Source organism: Lichenostomus cassidix, chromosome 13 (genome assembly GCF_008360975.1).
Source record: "Lichenostomus cassidix isolate B80296 chromosome 13, HeHo_3.0, whole genome shotgun sequence".
In the NCBI taxonomy this organism is placed as follows: Eukaryota; Metazoa; Chordata; class Aves; order Passeriformes; family Meliphagidae; genus Lichenostomus; species Lichenostomus cassidix.
In genome coordinates, this window is record NC_139494.1 from 11,481,284 (window position 1) to 11,502,687 (window position 21,404).

General features: G+C 41.9%; 1 protein-coding gene across 3 annotated transcripts in view; it reads right to left on the bottom strand.

Annotated features, from left to right (window-relative positions):
* ADAMTS2 (ADAM metallopeptidase with thrombospondin type 1 motif 2) overlaps positions 1 to 21,404 on the bottom strand; it is a 172,015-nt gene that overhangs the window by 30,073 nt on the left and 120,538 nt on the right. For 2 of the 3 annotated variants that reach the window (XM_085073648.1, XM_085073647.1), the window contains exons 5-10: positions 17,108 to 17,191; positions 6,730 to 6,886; positions 5,782 to 5,887; positions 4,024 to 4,167; positions 2,062 to 2,194; positions 487 to 600 (exon numbers count right to left, since the gene is read on the bottom strand). In XM_085073648.1, coding sequence (XP_084929774.1) covers positions 487 to 600; positions 2,062 to 2,194; positions 4,024 to 4,167; positions 5,782 to 5,887; positions 6,730 to 6,886; positions 17,108 to 17,191 — 738 coding nt within the window. Of the gene's footprint in view, positions 1 to 486; positions 601 to 2,061; positions 2,195 to 4,023; positions 4,168 to 5,781; positions 5,888 to 6,729; positions 6,887 to 17,107; positions 17,192 to 17,478; positions 17,644 to 21,404 lie in introns of those variants that run through there. The other variant, XM_085073649.1, reaches the window with a different exon arrangement.

Below are 21,404 nucleotides of genomic sequence, written 5' to 3' on the forward strand. Positions count from 1 at the left end.
GACACAAGAACAACACCCTGACCTCAAAAGAGTCATAGCAGAGCGGAAACTTCCCCGTTTTTGGCTTTGCCACAGAGACTTGCACAGAGCCGTCTGCAGATACTGCGATGACCTGCCCGAGGTCAGGATTTAATGGTCCCAGAGTGGCCATGCAGGATTTGCCCCTGTCCCTGTGCCAGCCCTTGTCCCTGTGTCCTCCCCTCAGGCTGCTCAGAACCACAGAATATTCTGAGATGGATGAGACCCACAAGGATCATGAAGTCCAGCTCTTGAGTGAATGGCCCATGCAGAATCAAACCATGTGTTATTAGCACCGTGCTCTGACCAACTGAGCTAACGCTCAGCACTGCCCTTGCACTCAGGACTTTGCTCCACATCTCAGCAAACCCCAGGTCCTCCAGACAGGTTCTTCTCTTGTTCCTCCTGATTTTGAGGGGAACACCCCCAACTGCACACAAACACGCATGAACACACGTGTGCTCTCACCTTTCCTGGTGCACACATGGTCCCGTCCAGCGGAGGCCCTTTCTTTGTTTTGCAGAAATAGGGGTTCTCGGGGTGGCTACACCACAGCTGCTTGCAGGGGTCAAATGTACGGAACTGGAACACAGGAAAAATCAGAGTGGGTGATGCTTTGAGAGAGCTCCCACTGGAAACTGCAACAGAAGCTGCAGATGGGGAGGAGTTCCTTTCCTAGGTGTAAAATGCCAGCTGTTAGCACTGATTCCTTGAGGAACACTGTGATGTCTGTGGATTGAATATTTGAGCTTTCATACAGAATCATGACTCTGAGTGAGATCCCACCTGCATGTGGTGGAATAAAGTCAGGCACAAGTAGTTTAACACAAGTAACCAACCAGTTTCCCCAGGCAGTGAGACACACGCTGCCTTTTCTTGCAGCTTCTCCAAATGGGGCTGTTTCATTTGGCAAACAAAGCAAAAAATCCTTGTGCACTCATGGGAGATGGAAATGAGCTGCTCACACTGTAGCTCAGCTGCTGTAATCCTCTTCTTAAGGGGATAGAAATTGGAGATCAGGCCCCAATCCAATGAATAAATCAGCATTTTACCTACAACGCAAAGGCTTCTATAGGATAGGATGAGAACCACCCATCTCAAAACATACTAAAACATGACGTCTGTACATGCTTTTGGCTATTTTCAACAAAGAACAATAGAAAGCCTCCATCTCCCAGGCTCTGGAGAAGGGCTGTAAGAAAAGATTCTCTTTGGCTGGGACATTCTTCCAAGGCAGCATCAGTGGGAATTGTGTCAAGACACAATACTACAGCTCATGCTCTGAAGGCTCTCATCCATTATCTAGGGACACTGCTCTGCACATATATTCCTGCAGATGGGAATGAAAGCAGAAATGTTATGTGTCAGCAGCTGCCACCAGCTGAAAACATCTCTTTCCATTTAATATTTTGTTCTACTTGAGGAGCTGGAGGTGGGAGGCACAGCCCTGCTGCAGAACACTATTTTCTGACACCATTCCACTGAGAATAGCACTAATCTTGCATTGCTTTAAATTTAGACTTTGCCTCTTGTTTTCCTCATGCACGAAGAGCCAACCATGTCATCAAGAGCCCTTCAAGTCGTTTTACTTGTTGTCACGCTTATTTTCTCTTGCTAGGTATGAAAATGCATCACACTTTCCATAAAATTGGATCAACAAAAGCATGCTGCCCTGCGCTAACACTATGAGATGTGGCAGCAAATCCATCTCCTTCACATCTGGGTGGGAATTTTGTAGCAAAATAACCAGCTGCCAGCAAAAGGAAGTTCAACAACACAGCAAGTTTGTTTACTTGAAAACTACAGGTACTTATGAAACAACGCAAGAATTACTTCTGTAACTCCAGTTTAAACAAAAACCAAACCAAGAGACATTTAGAATAACATATATTTCAACATTCAGTTGTTAATCCTTGCTTACAGCTAAGCAGGCACAACATCTTTCCTTGTGGGCTTCACTGCTCTGTCCTTATTAAAGACATTTCAGAGACGCTTAGCCCACTGCTGGATGAGAAACAGCAGAAGCAAAAGTTCAATACTCACAGCTGTGCACATCATGTATCCCAGCCCAAAGTCAAAGCGGCACTGCTCATTCATGGAGTAGTGAATCCCTGGCAGCTGTGGAAGAGAAGGCCAGTCGTGTTCGAAGGGATCATCCCGCAGACAATCATAGGAACTGCAACAGGAAAATATTACAGGAACAGATGGGGCTGTGAGGCTTGCACAGTGTTTGTGGTTTTGTTGCCTTTTTGTTCCAAGCAAAATAGAGCCTACTATTTCTCAGATGCTGGTCCTGAAGGGCAGCTAATATTGCAATTACACTCACATTCACTTTAGCATGTCGTATCCACCTTCAATGGATTCTACATATCTTTTTATGAAACCCTTCCAATGTAATTTCCATTTAGCTTGCAGGTAAATTCCTATCAGTCTCCAGGCTCCTTATGTGAAAGGAATCAAAGGAAGAATACACGTGAGACCAAGAAGAAAAGAAAGTTTAATTAATTTTCCATTTGTGGAATTTCTTGCTGCCTGCAGCTGTCTTTCAAGTGAGGTTTCAAAAGCAGAGGCCAGGGTAACCAGCCCAGAATATCACTGAACTTAGAGTTTCCCTGTGTCCTCCCTGAGAAGCAGTGATTCATTTTCAAACTTGCAGAGGTGAACTTTACTGCCTGCATTAACCCCCCAGGTTTGTTCCCTCTCTCTGCTTCTCCTGATAGATCCCAACTCCATCCACAGTTTAAACTAAGTTTCCTTTCTCTGTGATGAATGTGGAAGTTTCTCCTCTGCTCCTAAGGAGTGAGGACAGGCTGTACAATTACATCTGACCAAGTCACGTCAGGACAAAGGACTGCTGCCAGTACCACCAAATGGTTAACACAGCGTAAGTATTGGTTAATTCACTACACCAGCACAGTCCACAGGATCTTTGAAATATCTCCCAGTTATTTAACAGACATGAGGACACCATACATGAGCCTATCCTGGCAATCATTAAGGTTGCCTTGAAGATACCAATAGCTGAAAGCAGAATTTTGAGGTTAGATTTACTTCAAAGCAAACCATAGCTCTGCTTTGTTATAAGACATTTTAAAAATAGTTGTATTTAAAAGAATGTAAAGCAGCCCTCTAGGCCAGATGATTTTTATTTAATGGCTAAAACTCTGGAGGATCTTGCTAATTGAAACAATCACATTTCCCTCACAGTATTTTTATTCCTTATTGCCACACCTAAGATAGCTACAATAATAAAAATACTGACAAAAAGACTGACTCATGGTTACTTCATGTATTTTGCTGTACTTTTTTCCTCTTTGTTTTCAGCTGTTTATTGTAGTAGTTTCCCCATATTTTCCGGTACAACTTGCACATAACATGGGGAAGTTTTTTCTCTGTAAGGAGCGAAACCATGGTCATGAACAACAGAGTTTGTCAGGGGTCTCCAGCACAGGCCTAATGCCTGAAGTGCTAGGTCCAAAAGGAAGGCAAGGGACATGGATAAAGCTGTTTAAACAGATTTTGCATTTAAGGCACTGAAAGAAAAATTAACAACTTAAGAACTAATTCTAGAACAATGTTGGCTCTTCAGATATCTACTAAAGTCAAGAGTAGTAAGAGCAAGCCCTGAGCATTTAAAGGACAGATTTTCCTTTCTAGGCAGCACCATCCCATCACTGACAGTTATCATAAGCAACAAACAGCCCTTGAAGCCAAGTGTGATATCTGCAAGACAGACACCATGCTGCTGGGTGGCCAAGTCAACCCTCAGTTAGAGGTCAGAGTTGGGACGGAGGAAAGTTAGCAATGAGGTTCATAACAGCGCCTTCCTTAACCTTCCATAACCCCTGAGAGGACAGCAAACACACCCTCAATGTCCAGAAAATAAACAGACACAAATGAAATGAGACCAGTTTAAAATGGACTGACATCAAACTGAATGCTGGATGCAGAGCTGTTCTCCCGTGCTCCCTGCTGGAAGGGGAGAAGGCACTGAGCAGTACTCACTGGAGATAGCGGTTGAGCTCCTGCTGGCTGCAGCGGGACCAGTGGAAGCGGTGGAAGGCGGCTTGCACCAGCGGGGCCATGATGCTGCCCAGGCGGACCTCGTCCCCACAGCGGTTCCCTTGGCCGTCGTGCTCCATTCCTAAACTGCCCCGCAACGACAGAGACACAACAGTGACACTGCAGCTGGGCTCTGAGGGACCCAGGGATTCCCCCTCCCCAGTGGCACCAGGGGTCGATGCCAATAAGGTTCTGAAGTGCCACAGCCCTTGTTCACATCAGCAAAGTCATGAGAAATAAGACAGGGTGAGGCTGAAGGTGAAGAGTAACTCCCACATGGAAGGATTGACCCTTGAGACTACTTTTATGCCCTTAGCCTAATCCAGTTTCAAAAAAACTAAAAATGCCTTCTTTGGACTTCTGTGAACACACACATTTGTGAATTACTACAGCTAAATGTGAATCCATTTCTGAATTACTGAGCCAGCCCACCCTCCAGGAATACTAATAGAAATGTACCCATGCTCAAATCAAGAGCTATTCAGGAATTTATATAACTTCAAAAATCACACCTTAGCTTAATTCAAAGTATTGTGCAACTGTAGGCTAGTCCTTTGCATGGAAAAAAAGAAAGGCACCACAGAGAAAGCTAGTTCAGACAAGCTGCTGCTGTTGCCCAGGAGCAATCCCACATTGTTTAAATGTGAAACAGCCTGGAAAGTGATGGGTGCTTTCTAGAAAATGATCTCAAGATAGAGATATTTAAAAATTTTTTTGGTTTTATTATGAATATGTTTTCTCCTTTCCTTTGTTAGGATCTTATATTGCATTTTTTAATGAGCACTATTGGACTAATATGGGCAATATCTGTCCATAGTTAAACCAAATTAACAGATTGGGGCTGAATATGATTTGAGGGATTACAAACTTTCTTTAGTGGTGTATCTTTCAAAGCTCATGCTGTATTCTTTTTAATCCTAATTCAAAAATTCTGGAATTAAATACTATCTGGATATCAAATAGATGTTTCTGTCTAATTAAGACATTTATAGTGATTTCAATAAATTTTGGCACTTTCTTGTTTAAAAAAAAAGAGAAAGGGCCTCCAGGCTTTCTTAGAGAAAACAGAATAGATTGAAACGATTCAGGAAAAGCCTTCTGGTTACTGTTATTCTACCAAAGAGAAAATGGGAAATCAGTGGGAGTTCTCTGCAAACAGGGAAACTAAAAAGATCTGGGAGAAACCAAAGCTCTGACAACTGCTGGCCAGTCATTTGTTCAAATCATATCAATAAGTGAAATGATTGCACTTTTTATATGAGATTTATAGAACAGTTGTAATTGCAGTGCTTGGCACCTCTCTTCTATTCAGTATTGTTTCCTTTTTCAGCAGTAACATATACATATGTAGTTGTTTAGTATGGATTGCTTGCAAGAATACTGTGTTCCACTAACTCAGTGAAGTCATATTTCTTTATTATGAGTACTTCACATTTCCACCAGGAGACTATGATACATCATTCAATCTAGTCCCACAGCAGCCCTGGAAGATATTTTGGTATTAGTTTTTTTCCATTTGAAAATCCCAAAATGTAAGGCTTACTTAAGATTTTAAAGAAAGCTTTGTGAGAGCTGAGACCTGAAACCAGAGCTAACCCTGAATATTGTTTCTTAACATCAATTGCATCTCTCCAATGTCATCAGCATTTGTCTGTACCAGAAACCATTTAAGGTACAGTACAGGTGTTCAGTTGTACTCACACATGTCCAGTTTCATGAGCCACCACAAATGCAGATGAAAAACCATCCTCATGGTTGAGAGTGCAGCTCCGGACAGGATGACACATCCCAGTGACAGGAGCATAGCCTGTGAGAAACACCAAGCATTTCAGAAAATTAACAAGTCTGGAGAGGCAACATGGTGGGAAGCTCTAGGGTGAGCATCTGTCTTTGGTTGTGACACAAATATAGTTGAAGTGGTCCTCTCAAGACCTCTTCCCCCAAACATTTAACAGTGTGCTCCTTCATCTATGAAACAGAAGAAAACAGCCTGTTGAACAAATTAAAACCTCCCGGCTCACCAAGGAAATTCTTAGCACCCCTTGGACTGCCCTACAATTGATTTTTCTAGGTGCATAAGACAAAGAGGCAAAGAACACCACTTGCTGCTGTGTGGAGGAGCCCAATGCAGTTCCTGCCCTCAGGGAGAAACACCCCAGCCCTGTGTGGACAGCAGTTCTGACCAACTCAAAATGAATGGGAAAGCTCTGAGATTTCTCCCCTCTGGTGAAAAACCTGATCTAATAGGAGGCAGAGGTCTGAAAAAAAGGAAAAAGTGGACAGCGCTTGGCCCTGCTGTTCCAGAGCTCTCCATAACAACATTTCTTGGCAATTCGGCTGTAAAGCAGTAACAGCTTTGGAACTTTTTAAACACAAAATCTGTTCTTTAATCTTTGAGCATTTTTAGGACTGTTTACATATGGATCCCATTTTCTTGGCTTCAGTAAGAGCACAGAAATGATCCAATAAGTAATCAGTAAGAAAGGATAAAATAATAAGTGAAGCAGTTACAACTGAAAATGGCCCAATCCGGAGCTCTTGGGGAAAGAAAGCATTGAGCACAGCTAAGCAAAAGATACACAATTAAAATTGTGATGGCTAGCCTGGCTCGGTGATAAATGCCAATGCAAAACAAAGCCAGACACACACCTTGCATGCCCGAGGGACCAAAGTCCTGCCTGGTGAGGAAGATGGCATGGTCGTGATACTCGGCGTGCCCCGTGTCGGGTTTCTGCTGCAAGTACGCCCAGCGACACACGTTCTCCAGACTTTGTGAGGGGTTCCCAATCTCTATCAGACTCATTGACTGCACACACACACAGAAAAATGAAGACACCAGGAGTTATTAAAAGCGTGGGTAATTTTTTTCCCAACTTTTTCAGGCACTTGACTAAACATCCCATTTCCATTACAAGTTTGGTCCTAATTAAGAGATACTTACACTTCAGAAACAAATTTTACTGGATTGAGAAAGCAAGAAAATAACTAAAGTTCATGGTTAGATTACAATTTCTGCATTTAATGAGATCTAAGATATAACAAAAGAAAAAGAAATAAGAGAAATAAAAAGATGTGTATTTTTATGACAAAACTGATACTGGGTTGTGCACTCATAATTATTTCTATGCCACCCTGGTACCAGTTCACATCACTTTATGGTCTCTTTACCATCACTTCAGTCTGGATATACAGTTTTTGATGGAGTTCATGTCCCTGTTGGAACCACAGCAGGTCTCAACCAGCAGAGACTGACCCAGTGTGGGGAATAGTAATGAATGCCTAATGGCCAAGGGAAGCCAATCACAACAGCTGCCCTGCCCTGCTCATCATCTGCTTTTGTCATGAAACTGAGCTGTCAAGGCTGTTCTGTCAGACCTTGGCACAGTCCTGGGTGCTCTGTCTGTGTAAAACTAAGTCTACTTTTTCAGCTGTGCTTTAATCATTACTTCCAGAAATGGACTTTCTCAGTGACTGTCTTTTAAATTGCATTTTCTTTATCCCATTACTCATCTGAAGATCATTCAGAAGGTAGAACACAGAACTTCCCAGTGTGGGATGCCATTCTCCATGTAAACCACACGTTACATGAGTGGTGAACTGACACAGCTTGGCTGGCTCCAGTGAGCTGATGTGTTAGATGAGGTGCAAAGGACAGTTCTCTTGAGCAAGAGAAAAGTATTTTAAAATCTAACTACTACATTTGCCTTTTTTTTTTTGCAATAGTACTTTCTTAGTACTATTGAAGAAAGGTCCCAGATAATTCTGCTTAACATTGTGCGCTGCTAAGACTTTAGAAAGCTTATTGTATGTGGGATACTATAAAATGTATGACTAACTGACCTGTCCCAGGCCTTCCAGGATTTGTAAGAACTACATATGTGAACCTTGGCTTTTCATTTGCAAAAATTATATTACCATGACAACACTGTAACCATAACAAAACCCACTACAATTCAGATGCTATACTGTACTGCAAGCATTTGTCATTCCAAAATACTTAATGTAGAGCAAAACTTAGCCTAAGCCAAAAATAAGAGAGCAGTAATACAATTCATGTTTAAATACAGATGTATTTGACATGCCCTCTAATTGAGTGCATGATGGAGTACATAGAGTATTGACTACATGAAAAAGAAAATCCTCAAAGGGTTGTGCAAGAACAACTGGAATTGATAAAAGAAGTGTCTGCCAATCTGAGGTCTGATTTTGGCAAAACTAAGATATTACAATTCTGCAAATGTTCAGGAAAACAAATTTATAAACCAAATAGGCGCAGTTTGGATTCTGATACCACTGAGGAATGAAAAAGTTGTAATGTAATCCTGTGTTGGATCATACTGCTTCCAGCCATAATTCTCTTGGAAATTGAACTAATAACTGTATTTTAAATGGTGGGACAGTTGTGGTGCCTTTATTGAATCTTTGTATATTTATAAGAACATACTTAAACAAACTTAGAGTCACTAATACAGGGCAAAATCCTGGCTCTTCAAGCAAAAATCCTAGTCAGTTAAACAAGGTTTACTACTGCTGAAGGTCTTTAATAACATCCATCTGTGGTCAAACAGAAACAAACAAGCAAACACACACAGAACTTATCTACATCATCACCACTCTTCTTATTTCTTCGAAACAGCACAAAAGAGATCACTCCTTTCACGGAACTCAGTGAAAAATCTGACTGCAAGACTCAAAAGCAAAGAATGCTGTAAAATGAAGTTGAGAAACCTCCAGTTGTGAACTCTTTGCTAATAGTTTCTTATTCATAATGACCTCCTTGTGTATGTTCTACCAAATGAAAATTACATCATGTAAGACACATTGATCAGAAAACAATGAAAACATACACCCGATCAACTCATGCTTTGTTTAAGGGTATCCAATTATTTGCACAGAAATCTTGAATTTGCATGATCAGCAAAAAGCACAGAAAATAAAACATTAATGATTTCCTAATAACCACTGCTTTATAGCTTTCCTCTGTCATATGTCATCTGTCCAACACAATGGGGAGAATGAAAAAAAAAACCCTTTGGCATAAGAGGGGAAACTGAGAACACACAAGTCCTATAAATCATGTTTCAGCTGACCTAACGTCTTCGCCAATGACACAATTTTAACATCATAAAACTCAGCCTTACTGCTCTTTGTGCTGGGAAACAAGACAGCCAGTAGGAAGTAAATTATTTTGAGTGTCCATGTGCTATGAATATAAGTAGCAAGTTGAGGTCCTGTCAGTGAGGAGGACTTCAAAGAGTGAGATGAAAAACTCAGATTGCCTGCTGAGTACGCCAAGCCCACTGAGCATTCAAATCATCTAGTCACTAATCTCTTGTCCCTCCTCACTGTAATGCAGCAGCTTGAAAAAAGAAACCCACTTGATTCCTAGCAAATTTTCACCTGAAAGGCCACTTTCTGCAATTTGTCAAAGACTTTCCAATCAGAAAGGCTTCAACAGTACCAACAGCAAATATTGCATGAACAGTGAACCATTAGTCTGACAGTGAGTCAAACTCACTGTGGTGTGCAACTGCACTGGCTGAGACTGAAGAACCACAAACACCATGGTCTCCTCACAGTAGGCAATGGTATGGCCATGGAAGGGAATTAGAGGTAGTGTTTTGCTTCAAGGAATGTCCATGGCTCCAGCGGCCTTTGGATCAAAGATTTTTTAAGCAAGGCATGCTTTTATATAGAATTTTATCCTCTTTTCCAGCTGCCTTGCCTTTACAGATAAATGCTGCTGTCCTCAAAGAAAGGAGCTTAGAAAATCATGGAACCAGGCAGAGCTTGTTAGTAGACAGGGCAGATGTCATATGTTTTAGAAGGATGTTGTCCAAAAATTACTCTTCTAGAGATATCAGATAACACTTAATAATATTTTCTCTTGGAAGTCAATGTGAGCTTTCATCAGACACAGGAGAGCCCAACCACTTATTAAATGCACAAAGCAAATGAGAAAGAGGACAAGAGATGAGCTGTGTACAGCAATAAGGACTGTAAGGTAAAATCCCTCTTTGTCACACTGCAAACAGGGAAGTTTGGGGGCCAGAAGGCTGCACATGGAGAAGAGGTGTAGGTGTTACTCTTGGCCAGCAAAGTGCCCACAGTGCCAGGAACACGCAGGTCCTGCAGCTGGCTGGGAGCTCAGACCTGGCTGGGAAGGACCTCTTTCCAAGCAGGACAGCAGGCCTGTGGAGAGCATTATTCAGCTGATCAGCAGGAAAACTGCCAATGGAAAGAGAAACTTTCCTTCTCACAGCAAGAAAAGCAAAAAAATCTGTGAACTGCTGATGGAAACAGATGGAGATGTTGGCCAAGAAGTGGAAAGGGCTCAGCTGGGAAAACATCCCCCAGGGGAGGGGGCACCACAGAGGGTGACGAGGACAGTCTGCCCTACAGAACTAGCTGAGGCCTCTTCCCTGGGAAACTCAACATCTACCAATGGTGTGCATACATATCCCTTCTTTTTTTTTTTTTTTTTTTATTCTGCCTTCATTTCTTCCCCAATTCCTTCCTTCTTAGATGGAAGCAGCAAAAAAAACCAACCCAAAACAAAACAAAAAACAAACAAACAAAAAACCCCCCCCACAAAAATAGAAGGCAACTGAATTCATACAAAGTGGAAAAGCAGGGTAATAAGAAATGGTTGAAAGCCATTAGAGAGGTCTCTGAAATTTCTTTGATACTGTCTCATCCTTTGGGAAGTTATCAATGTGATGTTCAGTTCTTTCATAGGAACACACTGAAGAACAATTCATTCATGAAGCTGACTGGAAAGTCCTTCAAATACTTGTGGAGAGTGTGGGGCAAGGAAGAAATATGGAAATTTTCTTTTCTTTAACAATTTCAAAGTTTTTTCGGAAAAACCTGCAAATTTAGTCTATATTCTACCCAAACATTTCAAGAATGTTCAAGTTGCCAGCCCATGTGAAAGACACACTGGTATCACACACAGAATGGCAGCTCCCCTTAAACAACTGTTTTATTTATCTATTTGGCATCACTGGGTACAACTTTGCAAAAGTGATGATGAGCAGGTACTTTATGATAACAACATAAGAAATTTAGGCGTCAGAAGCTTGGGACCTTTCCTAAGTCATCCATTAGGTGGTGCTCCAAGAGTACCAATGGAGAAAGCTTTGCAGCTCTTCAGTAGCTCCAGGAGGAGCAGAAATACTCTTAGCATGACAGGCTTCAAACTATGGTAGCAAAAGTTGGACCATAGCAGTGCACACATTCAGGAAACAATTTAACATAGGAATTTCCCTTCCTGAATGTGTAAAGTCTCTGCAAAACACACTGTTTACATTGCTTCTACTTGGCACTTCTATTGTTCACTAGATATTGGATTAGATCTTCTATATTCTTCTGTCATCCTGAACAAGACAAGCCAAAGATAAATAAATACAATTATTTAATGTCCATGGTAACCAAACTAACAAAAATAGCTCATTCAGCAAACTGTCATTCTGCATTCAAAGGATTTATAAAGCTTTCTTATGGCAGCAGTTTGTAAACATTTTTCAGTCTCTAATTCTGTATGAATGTAAGCAGATCAGGAATACAAAGCACTGTTTATGCTATCAGCCAGCTCCAAATTCTTCAAGGTCCCAACAAAATACACCAAGAAATTACAGGCTCTGAGTCTAATATATAAATAAGGGAATTCAACAATTCACCCAGATAAAAAACAGGAGGGGCAATAGCTCTTCTCTTTATCCCCACCCTAAACATATGAAAACAGTGCAAAAATATGAACAGCTGCCAGAATGCTACATAATATGTAGGTTCTGGCCTTGCAGCTCAGCCTGTGCAGAACTGGTTACTGGATATGGCCAAATGCTGGGGTCAACAACTCCATCTTCAGACACATTTGTAAGACAAGAGCTTGATTCCTGCTGATTCTTTCAGGTCTTCTGCATCTACCAATGTCAGTGGAAAAATAAGATACTCAACTCACATTCATGATAAAATGCAAAGAGAGGCTGGAAGAGGCTCAGGAAACTCTCAGTGGATAGTTAGGCAGGGGCAGGGAATAAAGATGACTGAGATAGAGTCTTCTCAGCGGTATCCAGAGAAAGGAGAAGAGGCAACGGGCAAGGAAAAGAGCCTTCAGGAGTGTTACTGTAATTTTACCTTAAGAGTGGCCAAACATTGGGAAGGAGTGTCCAGAGAGGTTGTTGAGTCTCTGGAAATATTCAAAACCCAGCTGGACAAGGTCCTGCACAACCTGCTCCAGGTGACCTTGCTTTGAGCAGGGGGGTTGGACTAGATGATGTCCAGAGGTCCATTCCAAGCAAAGATGTTCCATGTCCCTAATGTGCAGCTAACAACCTCCTTGCACTGCCAGGCACAGGTGCTCTCAGCCAGAGCCTTTGCACCTTTCTGGGAGAAGCAGAGATAAGTGGAGGTGATCATCCCTTTCCTTTCAGGGTCAACAGCAAAACACCAGATTTCAGGGATAAACCTGATTTGTGCTTCCAGGGCTACCCTCTGGGAAACAGAGAGAAGAACCTGACTCAGACTGAACCAGCACTTCCCACCCTGGTTGAACCAAGAACATCTCCCCTGCTTGCATCAAGCTTAGACATGAAAAGGTCAGATGGCAGAGATAAAGAGAGCATCATTTTATGAAAAGATCGAAGGTAAAGTCTTGTCCCAAATGAAGGCAGCAGGAGCTCTGCTAATATCTCAGACACACACAATTGAAAAATCCTTCTCAGTTGAACAGTCCTGTCCAGTTAGATTGCAGGCATCCACCCTGAACTGCCACCTCAAAGTCATTTGGGTTTTCTTCCCTCCCCTAAGCTATTTGAAAGGCTCTCTGCATTGGCAGTCAGGCTCCTCTTTCACTCTGACCAAGTTAACACATAGTCAGAGTCCAACCACTTGTTCTGGGGCCAAAACTGGTTTACAGCTGACGTGGGTTTTCTCTCCCTGTTGGTTGCATTTCCAGATGCTACACAGCAGACTCAGCACCATCAGCCCATCCCAGCCTGCTCCAGGCCGAGTACAGGTCACTCAGGCTGTGCATAGTGTCAGAGGGGAGCTCAGGGATGTCCTGCACTTCCACTTTCACATTTCCCAAGAAATAACCCTCACAAATCCTCAGGTGGCCACATTTATTGAAACCCCTGCAGTTCCTGCAAAATTCCTTCCAAGAGTTTTTTCATTAATCACTCTATTAATTACATCCATCCCAGCTAACATGTGCTTTCCTCTGCGCTGTGCAAGGGCAGCTCATCTGCACACAGAGTCACCATTGTCAATGGACAGAGCGTGGGGCTGCAGCCAGGAATTTATGAGGTCTTATCCCCAGCCTGCCAGTGGCCTTCCGTGTGGCCTTGGAAAATAACACTTAACATCTTTGTTTTTTTAGCTGTAAAATGGGAATAATAATCTTTATTCATTCACCTCAAAGAGGCGATGAGAGGATTTTATGCAGTGCTCAGTATTTAAATGTTTCCAAACAAATTATAGAATAACCAGTCAGGGTTTTTAAATGCATGCTCAGCTCATCTCTTGCAACCTCCTCTGCACTTGATGCTCGTGGTTGCTTTGCTTATTTCCCTGAGTATTCTAGAGCTAGCTGGATTACAGAGCTGTTACAACCAAAATAGGCCTAAGTGGAATAATTCGCACAAACATTGAATTATATTAATCTCAAATGTATCTGCAGTTGCCAAAATTTGGAACCAATCTTCCTACTACTGAAGTCAAAAAGGCAGAAGCGAGCCAGCTCATCTTTTTCCCATTTGAAGAAAAATGCACTGCATGTACCCTGTTTACTTATTTGCAGTATCTCATCACATCAAAAAGCCTACGACTTTGGAAGTCAATATCAAGAAAATGCAGAGAAATGCATTGTGGTTTCTGAAGCCAACAGAGATATGGAGCAGCCTTTGCAGAACAGATTTTTCTATCCTAATGATGGAATTGATAAATGAGTGGGCAGCAGCAAGGCACAGTTGAAGCCTTCACATCAGTCTCTGGTACATCATTTGATGGAAGTACTAAGAGAAAAGTGGGGAGTCAGGGAAGGGCTGGCAGCTCCTGGAAAGTCCTGCAAACCTACCCCAGCCCAGCCCAGCTGCACTCTGCCTGCTCCCCAAACTCATCACCCAAGCCTGGTGCTCTTGGCAGGGCTCAACCTGCCACCCCCTGCAAGTCCTGAGGTGAGAACTCACACAAAGTGCCAATTCAATAAAACCATGTCAAATCTTTTGAATTCGTCCCTGAAGTAATTTCAGCATGTGATCACCAAGGAATATCTTACGTTTTTTCATTTTACCAGGGCAATTAACGCTATTCCTGAAATTACTGAAACTTCTGAATGTAGAGCTGCCTGTGCTTGAGAATATTAAAAAATAAGTACATTTGAAGGAGTGGAGTACCTTCAAGCAAGAAAGGTTCGTTGCTATGCAACTCAAGTATTGTCTATATTATTCTTATCAACAGATGACATATTGTATAAAATAATATAATCCTCTAAAAAAGCCCACAATACAGTAGAAGGCTGCTCAGGGGTGGAGAATTGGCAATAGCTGAGAGTGCTGTCATAAACCTGACGTTGATGGTACATACTTCATCAATTACAGAACCATAATGTAATTATTATGATTATTTAAATGGCACCCTTGATAATATATATAAATTGCCTGCAGTGAAGCAAATGAATCTGAAGATGACTCCATGCTTTCAAAAGAGATGCTTACTCAGACAAGACTGGGATAACATTTTCATGTTGTGAAGCCATCAGGCTGCTTCATTCATACACTGCATTAACTTGGACATGTGTCCTTCTTTTTATTATGTACTTTGAATACATATATTCCTAAAAATTGTTAGTGCTGGTGTGGAGGATAGTAAAGTAACAAAACCTTTGGTTTAATTCCCCAGAATAGGTTCAGAAATTAAGAACTATACACTTCTCTCTCTGTTTTGCCACTGCTAAATTATCCCAAACCTCTAAAGAAAAATCTCACCTTCTACTCCCTGGTACTAGTCCTCTGATCAGGAGCTTTAAGAACATGAACAGAAAAGGATGTATTCTTATACAGCCATGGCATGCAGGTCCCTACACTATAAAGAAAAAGAGCTGTGAAATTATATCTTTTACATATAGATTTCACTATTTTTAGAAAGCCATAGATTGTCTTTCACATAAACAAGAATCAGATATGGAAATGCAAGGAAAAATTATCTTAGGGCAAGCTTGTGACAGTAGAATTATTCCACTGAAACCAGGACAACTCAGAAGCTAAAGCACTGTCCACTGCAGATTATGGATGGAGAACCCAGAAGCAGAAAATCCACAAGCAGATTACACAGACCTGCAAATGCTGCTTTTGTAATGTGGCCAAAGACACAACAAAAAATGGTGGCTTCTGTCCTCCACCCCAACTCTCCTCTCTAAATATGAAACAGATAACTTGCAAATTATAAATGGACAAGGCTTTGCTCTTGACGAGAAAACAGAGAGCCTTAAGATGGAATGATGACTGCTGGAGCTACTGCCTGCCATCAGGAGACTGGCAGAAGTTACCAGAGCTCAGACTGGTGGAGATCTAGAAGGCCAAAGATGGACACACATAAAAATTATGAAATACCCAGGAACTAAGGACTGCAAAGAAGTGGCTAGCCCATGCACTGATTCTGCTGGCTTCCACCACTATTGCAACATCAGATTTGTATGAGATTTATTAGTCAATCTGCAATCAAATTTTTGCCATTATAGCAATCACAAGGATATTTCAACTATTTTGTAATTCAATGTTAACCACGTACTACATGAACTTTCAGTCACAAAATGGCAAATATGACCTTTTTAACCTTTTGTTTTAAGACATACATCTGATTAAGCTTATCCAAAATGCGTAACTACATCATCATCATCACTGCAGGAAAAGCAGAGATGGATTGGTGTGTTGAGTTCTCAGATGGGGAAGCCCAACAGAACGATTTAACCCAAATCCAGGTAATCAGTCTCCAGCAAAGTCCAGACTAAACCTCAGAGCTCCCTCATTTGCACCAGGGAGGAAAATTCTTAGCTGATGTCAAGCAGGGTAAACTGGTGAATGCCAGTGGAGCTTCTCCCCTGACACCATCTGCACTGGCTTTTTGCTGATAGCATTCCAGCCACTTACATGAACAGACATGGAGTCATCCAGAATCCAGGTTTACTACATGAACATGCAAATGCCAGCAACTCCAGTTACAGGAAGGTGCATTAGACTTTAACATCCTGCTCTGAGCAGCTGGGCACGATGCTGCATTGGAGAGCACTAAAATCACGTCCTTAACCCAAGTAGTTATTAACATACTTGACATGTCCTATTCCTGTTTCCATGGAATCTGGTGTTGACTTGCCAATTAACAGGACACAGGTACTGAACAGATCAATACTTTTGAAACCCATTTAACATTTTTTTCCTCTTTACCCAAGTTTTGCCTGTGGAGCAACCCCTTCCACTGAGAGAAAGAACACTTGATATTCTTAAATACAGATCTGATCTGCAGAGCTCTTGTCTTCTGGCCCCTATTCCAGAGGGCTCCCATTTAACTTTAAGCACATGTGTAGTTCCACTGATAATAAGCACAAGTATAAATGAGCTCTTAGAAAGAGGCTGTAGCCCTCAGAATATTGCAGAGCTGACCTTGTGTTTACTGTTACTTACATACAGTTCTACCAGAACACATTGTGTTTTCTCTAGGAACCAAAATGTTCTCTATGTTTCATGGACTATTCCAAACAAATCTGAAAAGACAAACTGCCAGAGCTAAGCAGTAACTTCAAATGACGCAGAGAAAACACAGAAGAAATTGAAACTATTTGAAACGTAAAGTTCAAATAATAAACAGATATATATATAAACATGAAAGTTCTTTATATTCATAGCCTGGTAAGGATACTATATGTGAATTAGAATACAAAACCTATACATGTCACCAGTAACTACACTGTCCATAAAAGAATGAAGTCTACAGATATTGATATCTTCCTTTTAAATTAACCTTTCCTTACCTTGCCGTAGCTCAGCAGGATTATCCTCACCAAGACGACGTTAATGTGAGCACCCAGGGACTCATCATGATAAATTTCATTAACCTGCAAAAGAGTTCAGCACTTTAACAACGGTAACTATGAAGGCAGTGATACAGCCAGGACCTTTTATGCTCTGTCATTAGGCCAGACACCCCTTTGTGATCATATTTAAAACATGAAGAATTCCCCTAATGAGAGAGGGAATGGGATTTTTTCCAAACTCTATTGCAGCCTCCCAACAGGTCATAACTTAGGGAATCATTTAAAATAAATATATAATCAGAGACTTTGTGTTGACAGGTATAAAAGTGCCAGCCTAACTGGACTTGGAGGTATTGTGGTGCACCTACAGGATGCAGCCGAGCTGACCCATGTGTGCCCACTGGAGCCTGGAGCACAGCAACACAGGCAAAATCCCAAATGTCTCTCTGCTGAGCAGGACCATTCACAGGGAAGGGGATGAGTGAGCAGAGAGATAAGACCTCTCTCCAGAGAGCCATTCACCAGATCAGCTCAGCTGCACCCTGTAACTCTTCCATCGGGGACCCATCACATCTCACTCTGCCAAGAGGATGTGCCTCCCCCAAAAAGCTGCTCAGGCACATGGGCTGGCTTTATTGTGTGTCAAAACTCATCAGTGTTAAACTTTGCAAGCAGAACAAAAGCTACAAAATGCCAACAAATTAAAAGTGTCTTCTTTATTTTTAATAGTGGAGCGACATAACTCAACATGCGCATGGGGAAATCACCCCAGGAACACTGAAAAGAAAACTGTAAATATTTAGAGTAGAGAATGAAATGTGGATGAATAATGATTACTTAGGAAACACTGCTACAAGCAAGCTGGGCAAACATTAACTGTTAAAGAGGCTGATTTAAGAATTCAGTGATGAAGACTGCATGAGACTTGGCCAAATGGCAAGGGTTTAGCTTTACAAATTAGAAGAGGCAGATGAGATCCCTGCAAGGCAAGTTCCTTTCCTTAAACCCCCTTCCCCTGGTAAAGGTTGCACCAAACTGAACTGTTTTGCTGGCTGGACCTAGATTTCATTTATTCCTGCAAACTAGATTCATTACTTCAAGCTAATAAATAACTTTCAAGGAACCTTTCATTTGAAACATGTCCTGCTACTTCAATCAGCCCCAGTTTTAATGGCCCATATTTTAACTCTTCAAAAATCATTAAAATTAAATACATCAGTGTAGGTTTTGCTAAGCAATCCCCACTGACATTTTAAAGTGAATTTTAATTCGTTTCATCAGTATTTTTTGACAGAAGAGCCTTATTTTATGCCTGGTAGGCATCCAAGTTTTCAACAGTCCTGAGTGTCCTGCTGAACCAGCTCCAGGAGGAGGCTCACACCCTCCAGGGCACCTGGGGAACCTTCTGGGGGATGCCTGGGATCCAGGCTCATTCCTGGTTGATGAGCAAGTAGATCCTTGGATTGAGATGGTGGATGAGGAGCCCATGGCTATGAGTGGCTTCAGGGGCTTCTGTTTCCACTGTGGTGTAGAAGGAGCTGATTATGTTCAGATCTGCTTTGTAAACAACTCCTCTAGAAATCATCTCTTTGCATGTTTAAATAGGACTTCAGGAGACTAACTCTATATTCTGATATTTTAAAAACTCTCTTATTTGAAGACCATTGCTGAACACAGATTGTGAAGAGGTAAGACATAAACACATTTTGCTTTACAAAAATTCTTTCACCCAGGAAAAACAGCCTTGTTGTCAAGAGAGAAAGGGATATTAATTTGCCTCCCTCTTTGTGTAGTGGGAAGAGAGCACTCACATCAAGGATATGAGGCTGAAATAAGCTGTAAATTACCTGCACATGAAATGAGTATTAAACAAAAACTGCTGTGTATAGAGGACAGTAAACACAGCATGTAAATAAGTATTTAATTAGTTCATAAAGCATAATCCAAATTGGTGCACACCGCTCTCTCATTAACTTCCAGAATTTAACCTAAGCCTCTTTTAACAATAGCTGAGTAACTGAATAACTGTATCGCTGCTGTGTGCCAAAGGGAGACTTGGCTTGAAAACATTGATGGAACAGAATTAAAACACTGTTTGACTATTCATGCAAATGACATCTAACAAACAAACTGTGAATGAACAGAAAAGCACAAGCACTGTAAAAAGCTGCTTGGTTCTCTTGGGATCCTGGATTTTCTGCGAGACAGTGGGCCAATTCAGAGCTCTGGGTCTTGGTTTCATTAATAAGGATGAGTCCAAGCCCTCTTCACACAGCATCTCTCTCTGAGCTAAACTGTGGTTTGCTAGGAGTGCCTCACTGCACATGGATAATATGCTGAAATAGATGCTTTTCTTTTTCTTCAGCACAACCTAAATCACACCAGTTTGTTTCAGGAAGCTACTAGAGATACAAGATCCAAGCAAATGTTGTGCTCTCAAAGGCTCATGAAAAGTGCACACACTGAAAGGGTTACCACAGTGATTCTCCCCATTTCCACCTGTTATTTTAACAGGAAAGCAGAGACAAGCTAATGCAGCTCAGTGTATACAGCAGCAAATGACCAACCAGCCTGTGCAATCAGAAAGCTCCAGGCTTGAGAGCAACTCACAACTTTGAAACTTACTGTTTGAAAGCTGAGATAGACAATTGAAATACATGTTCAGATGTCTGTGCAATAAATACACACAGCTGTGAAAAGGAGTGCAAGTACTCTTCCAGCACTGCATCTCCATGTAATCCAGCAGGACATCCTGGCTCATACCAACAGAAGAAAAGCCAGTGTTGATCTCTTGTTGCCCTTAAACCAGTAAGTCTAAAAGTTGCTGCATAGGAAAAAAAAAGTACACAGAGACCATCTCAAAATCACAGCTCCTGAACTGAATGCATTAAATCTTGATAGATGTCCTACAGTGATTCAGCATTTATAGAAGGTGATGAAGAAGGCTGGGTGAATCTCAAAGAATTCAAAGCACAGTGAAACACTGTAAAGAGACTTTCATCAAGCTATTGTAGTTTGCTAACTATTTTGGGATATCTTTGGTTTCTTTTTCTGGGATATTTCAAAGGAAAACATGCATTTCTATTTAAAGTTTCTGTGTAGAAATCAGGCTGGCACAGATTGGTGCTACATAAGAAAAACAAAGACTTTATTTACTTTTTTCAACTGTCCCTCTCTGCTAATTTTATAATTCTTCTGCCTCGAGCAAGTTTCAAGTCAGCACAGTGAGCACATAGAATACATCAAAAAGCTTAAGGCAAGCCAAGCGCCTGTGAGGAGCCTCATGCTTTGTAAAAGAAGCACTGGAAAGTTTTGATTACCGAGCAAAGCAGGGCCCAGTCCTAAAAGGGAATGTTAAAGCTCCAGTAATACAAATAGTAATCAACAGCCTGCAGTTCTGCTAGTCTTGGTGCAGAGCAGGTTACCTGCTGATGGAGCTGGCAGGATTTTTAGGCAAAGTCAGGTGGCTCCCTGGATCCCTAATTAAACCAATGCGCCACAGGAGAATAATCTGCGTATTTTGGCAAACCATCAGCAAACTCATTCATGCAGTTTGAAGGAGTTCCCAGCCTTGCAGAGTTTGTTAGTATCTGCCATGCAAAAGGCAGATCATTTCATCACAACACAGCTCCTGAACCATAAACCATCGGGTTCATCCTGAGGCAGCTCCATGGATCTCTCCTCACGCCTGGGTAAGCACTGCTCCCTCGGGCTCCTGAGCACACACCCCTGGTGGACATTTAACAGCTTCAACTTCGGGCTACATCAGTGTCAAATAGCCCTGACCCAGCAGCAGCAGCCATCAGAGGGCACATCTGACCATTTGGAGAGGGCACAAACCAGGAGGCATCTGGTTTTGCAGCCACCACAAACTGCTGATCCATCCAAGCTGATTAGCCCTCTCTTTGATCACCCAGCATCCTTACAGAACTACTGCTGCAGAAACTACTGATGGCTACGTGCTCCCGGGCAGAGCTGGGACTCCTCCAGAGCGATACTGGAGGAGCTGGAGAGCATCAGCTACTTCCCTGTGGGATGGCAGAGCTCCTGGCAAGCCATTGTCAGAGCCCAGCCTGAGATGCAGCTCATTCATCAGATCATAATTATCTGCAGCAAAGCCTCGGTGCCTGGTGGGCATCCAGTGATTGTCTATTTCTGTAAGAAACGTCTGTTTTGAATTACAGAATAGGAACCAGAAATGTCATGGTGGATACTGTGCACAAACTTCTGTAATCTGACCCTCCCAAAAGCTTTCCCCTCTCACTTTATTTTTCTGTGGTCCCACTTCAAACAC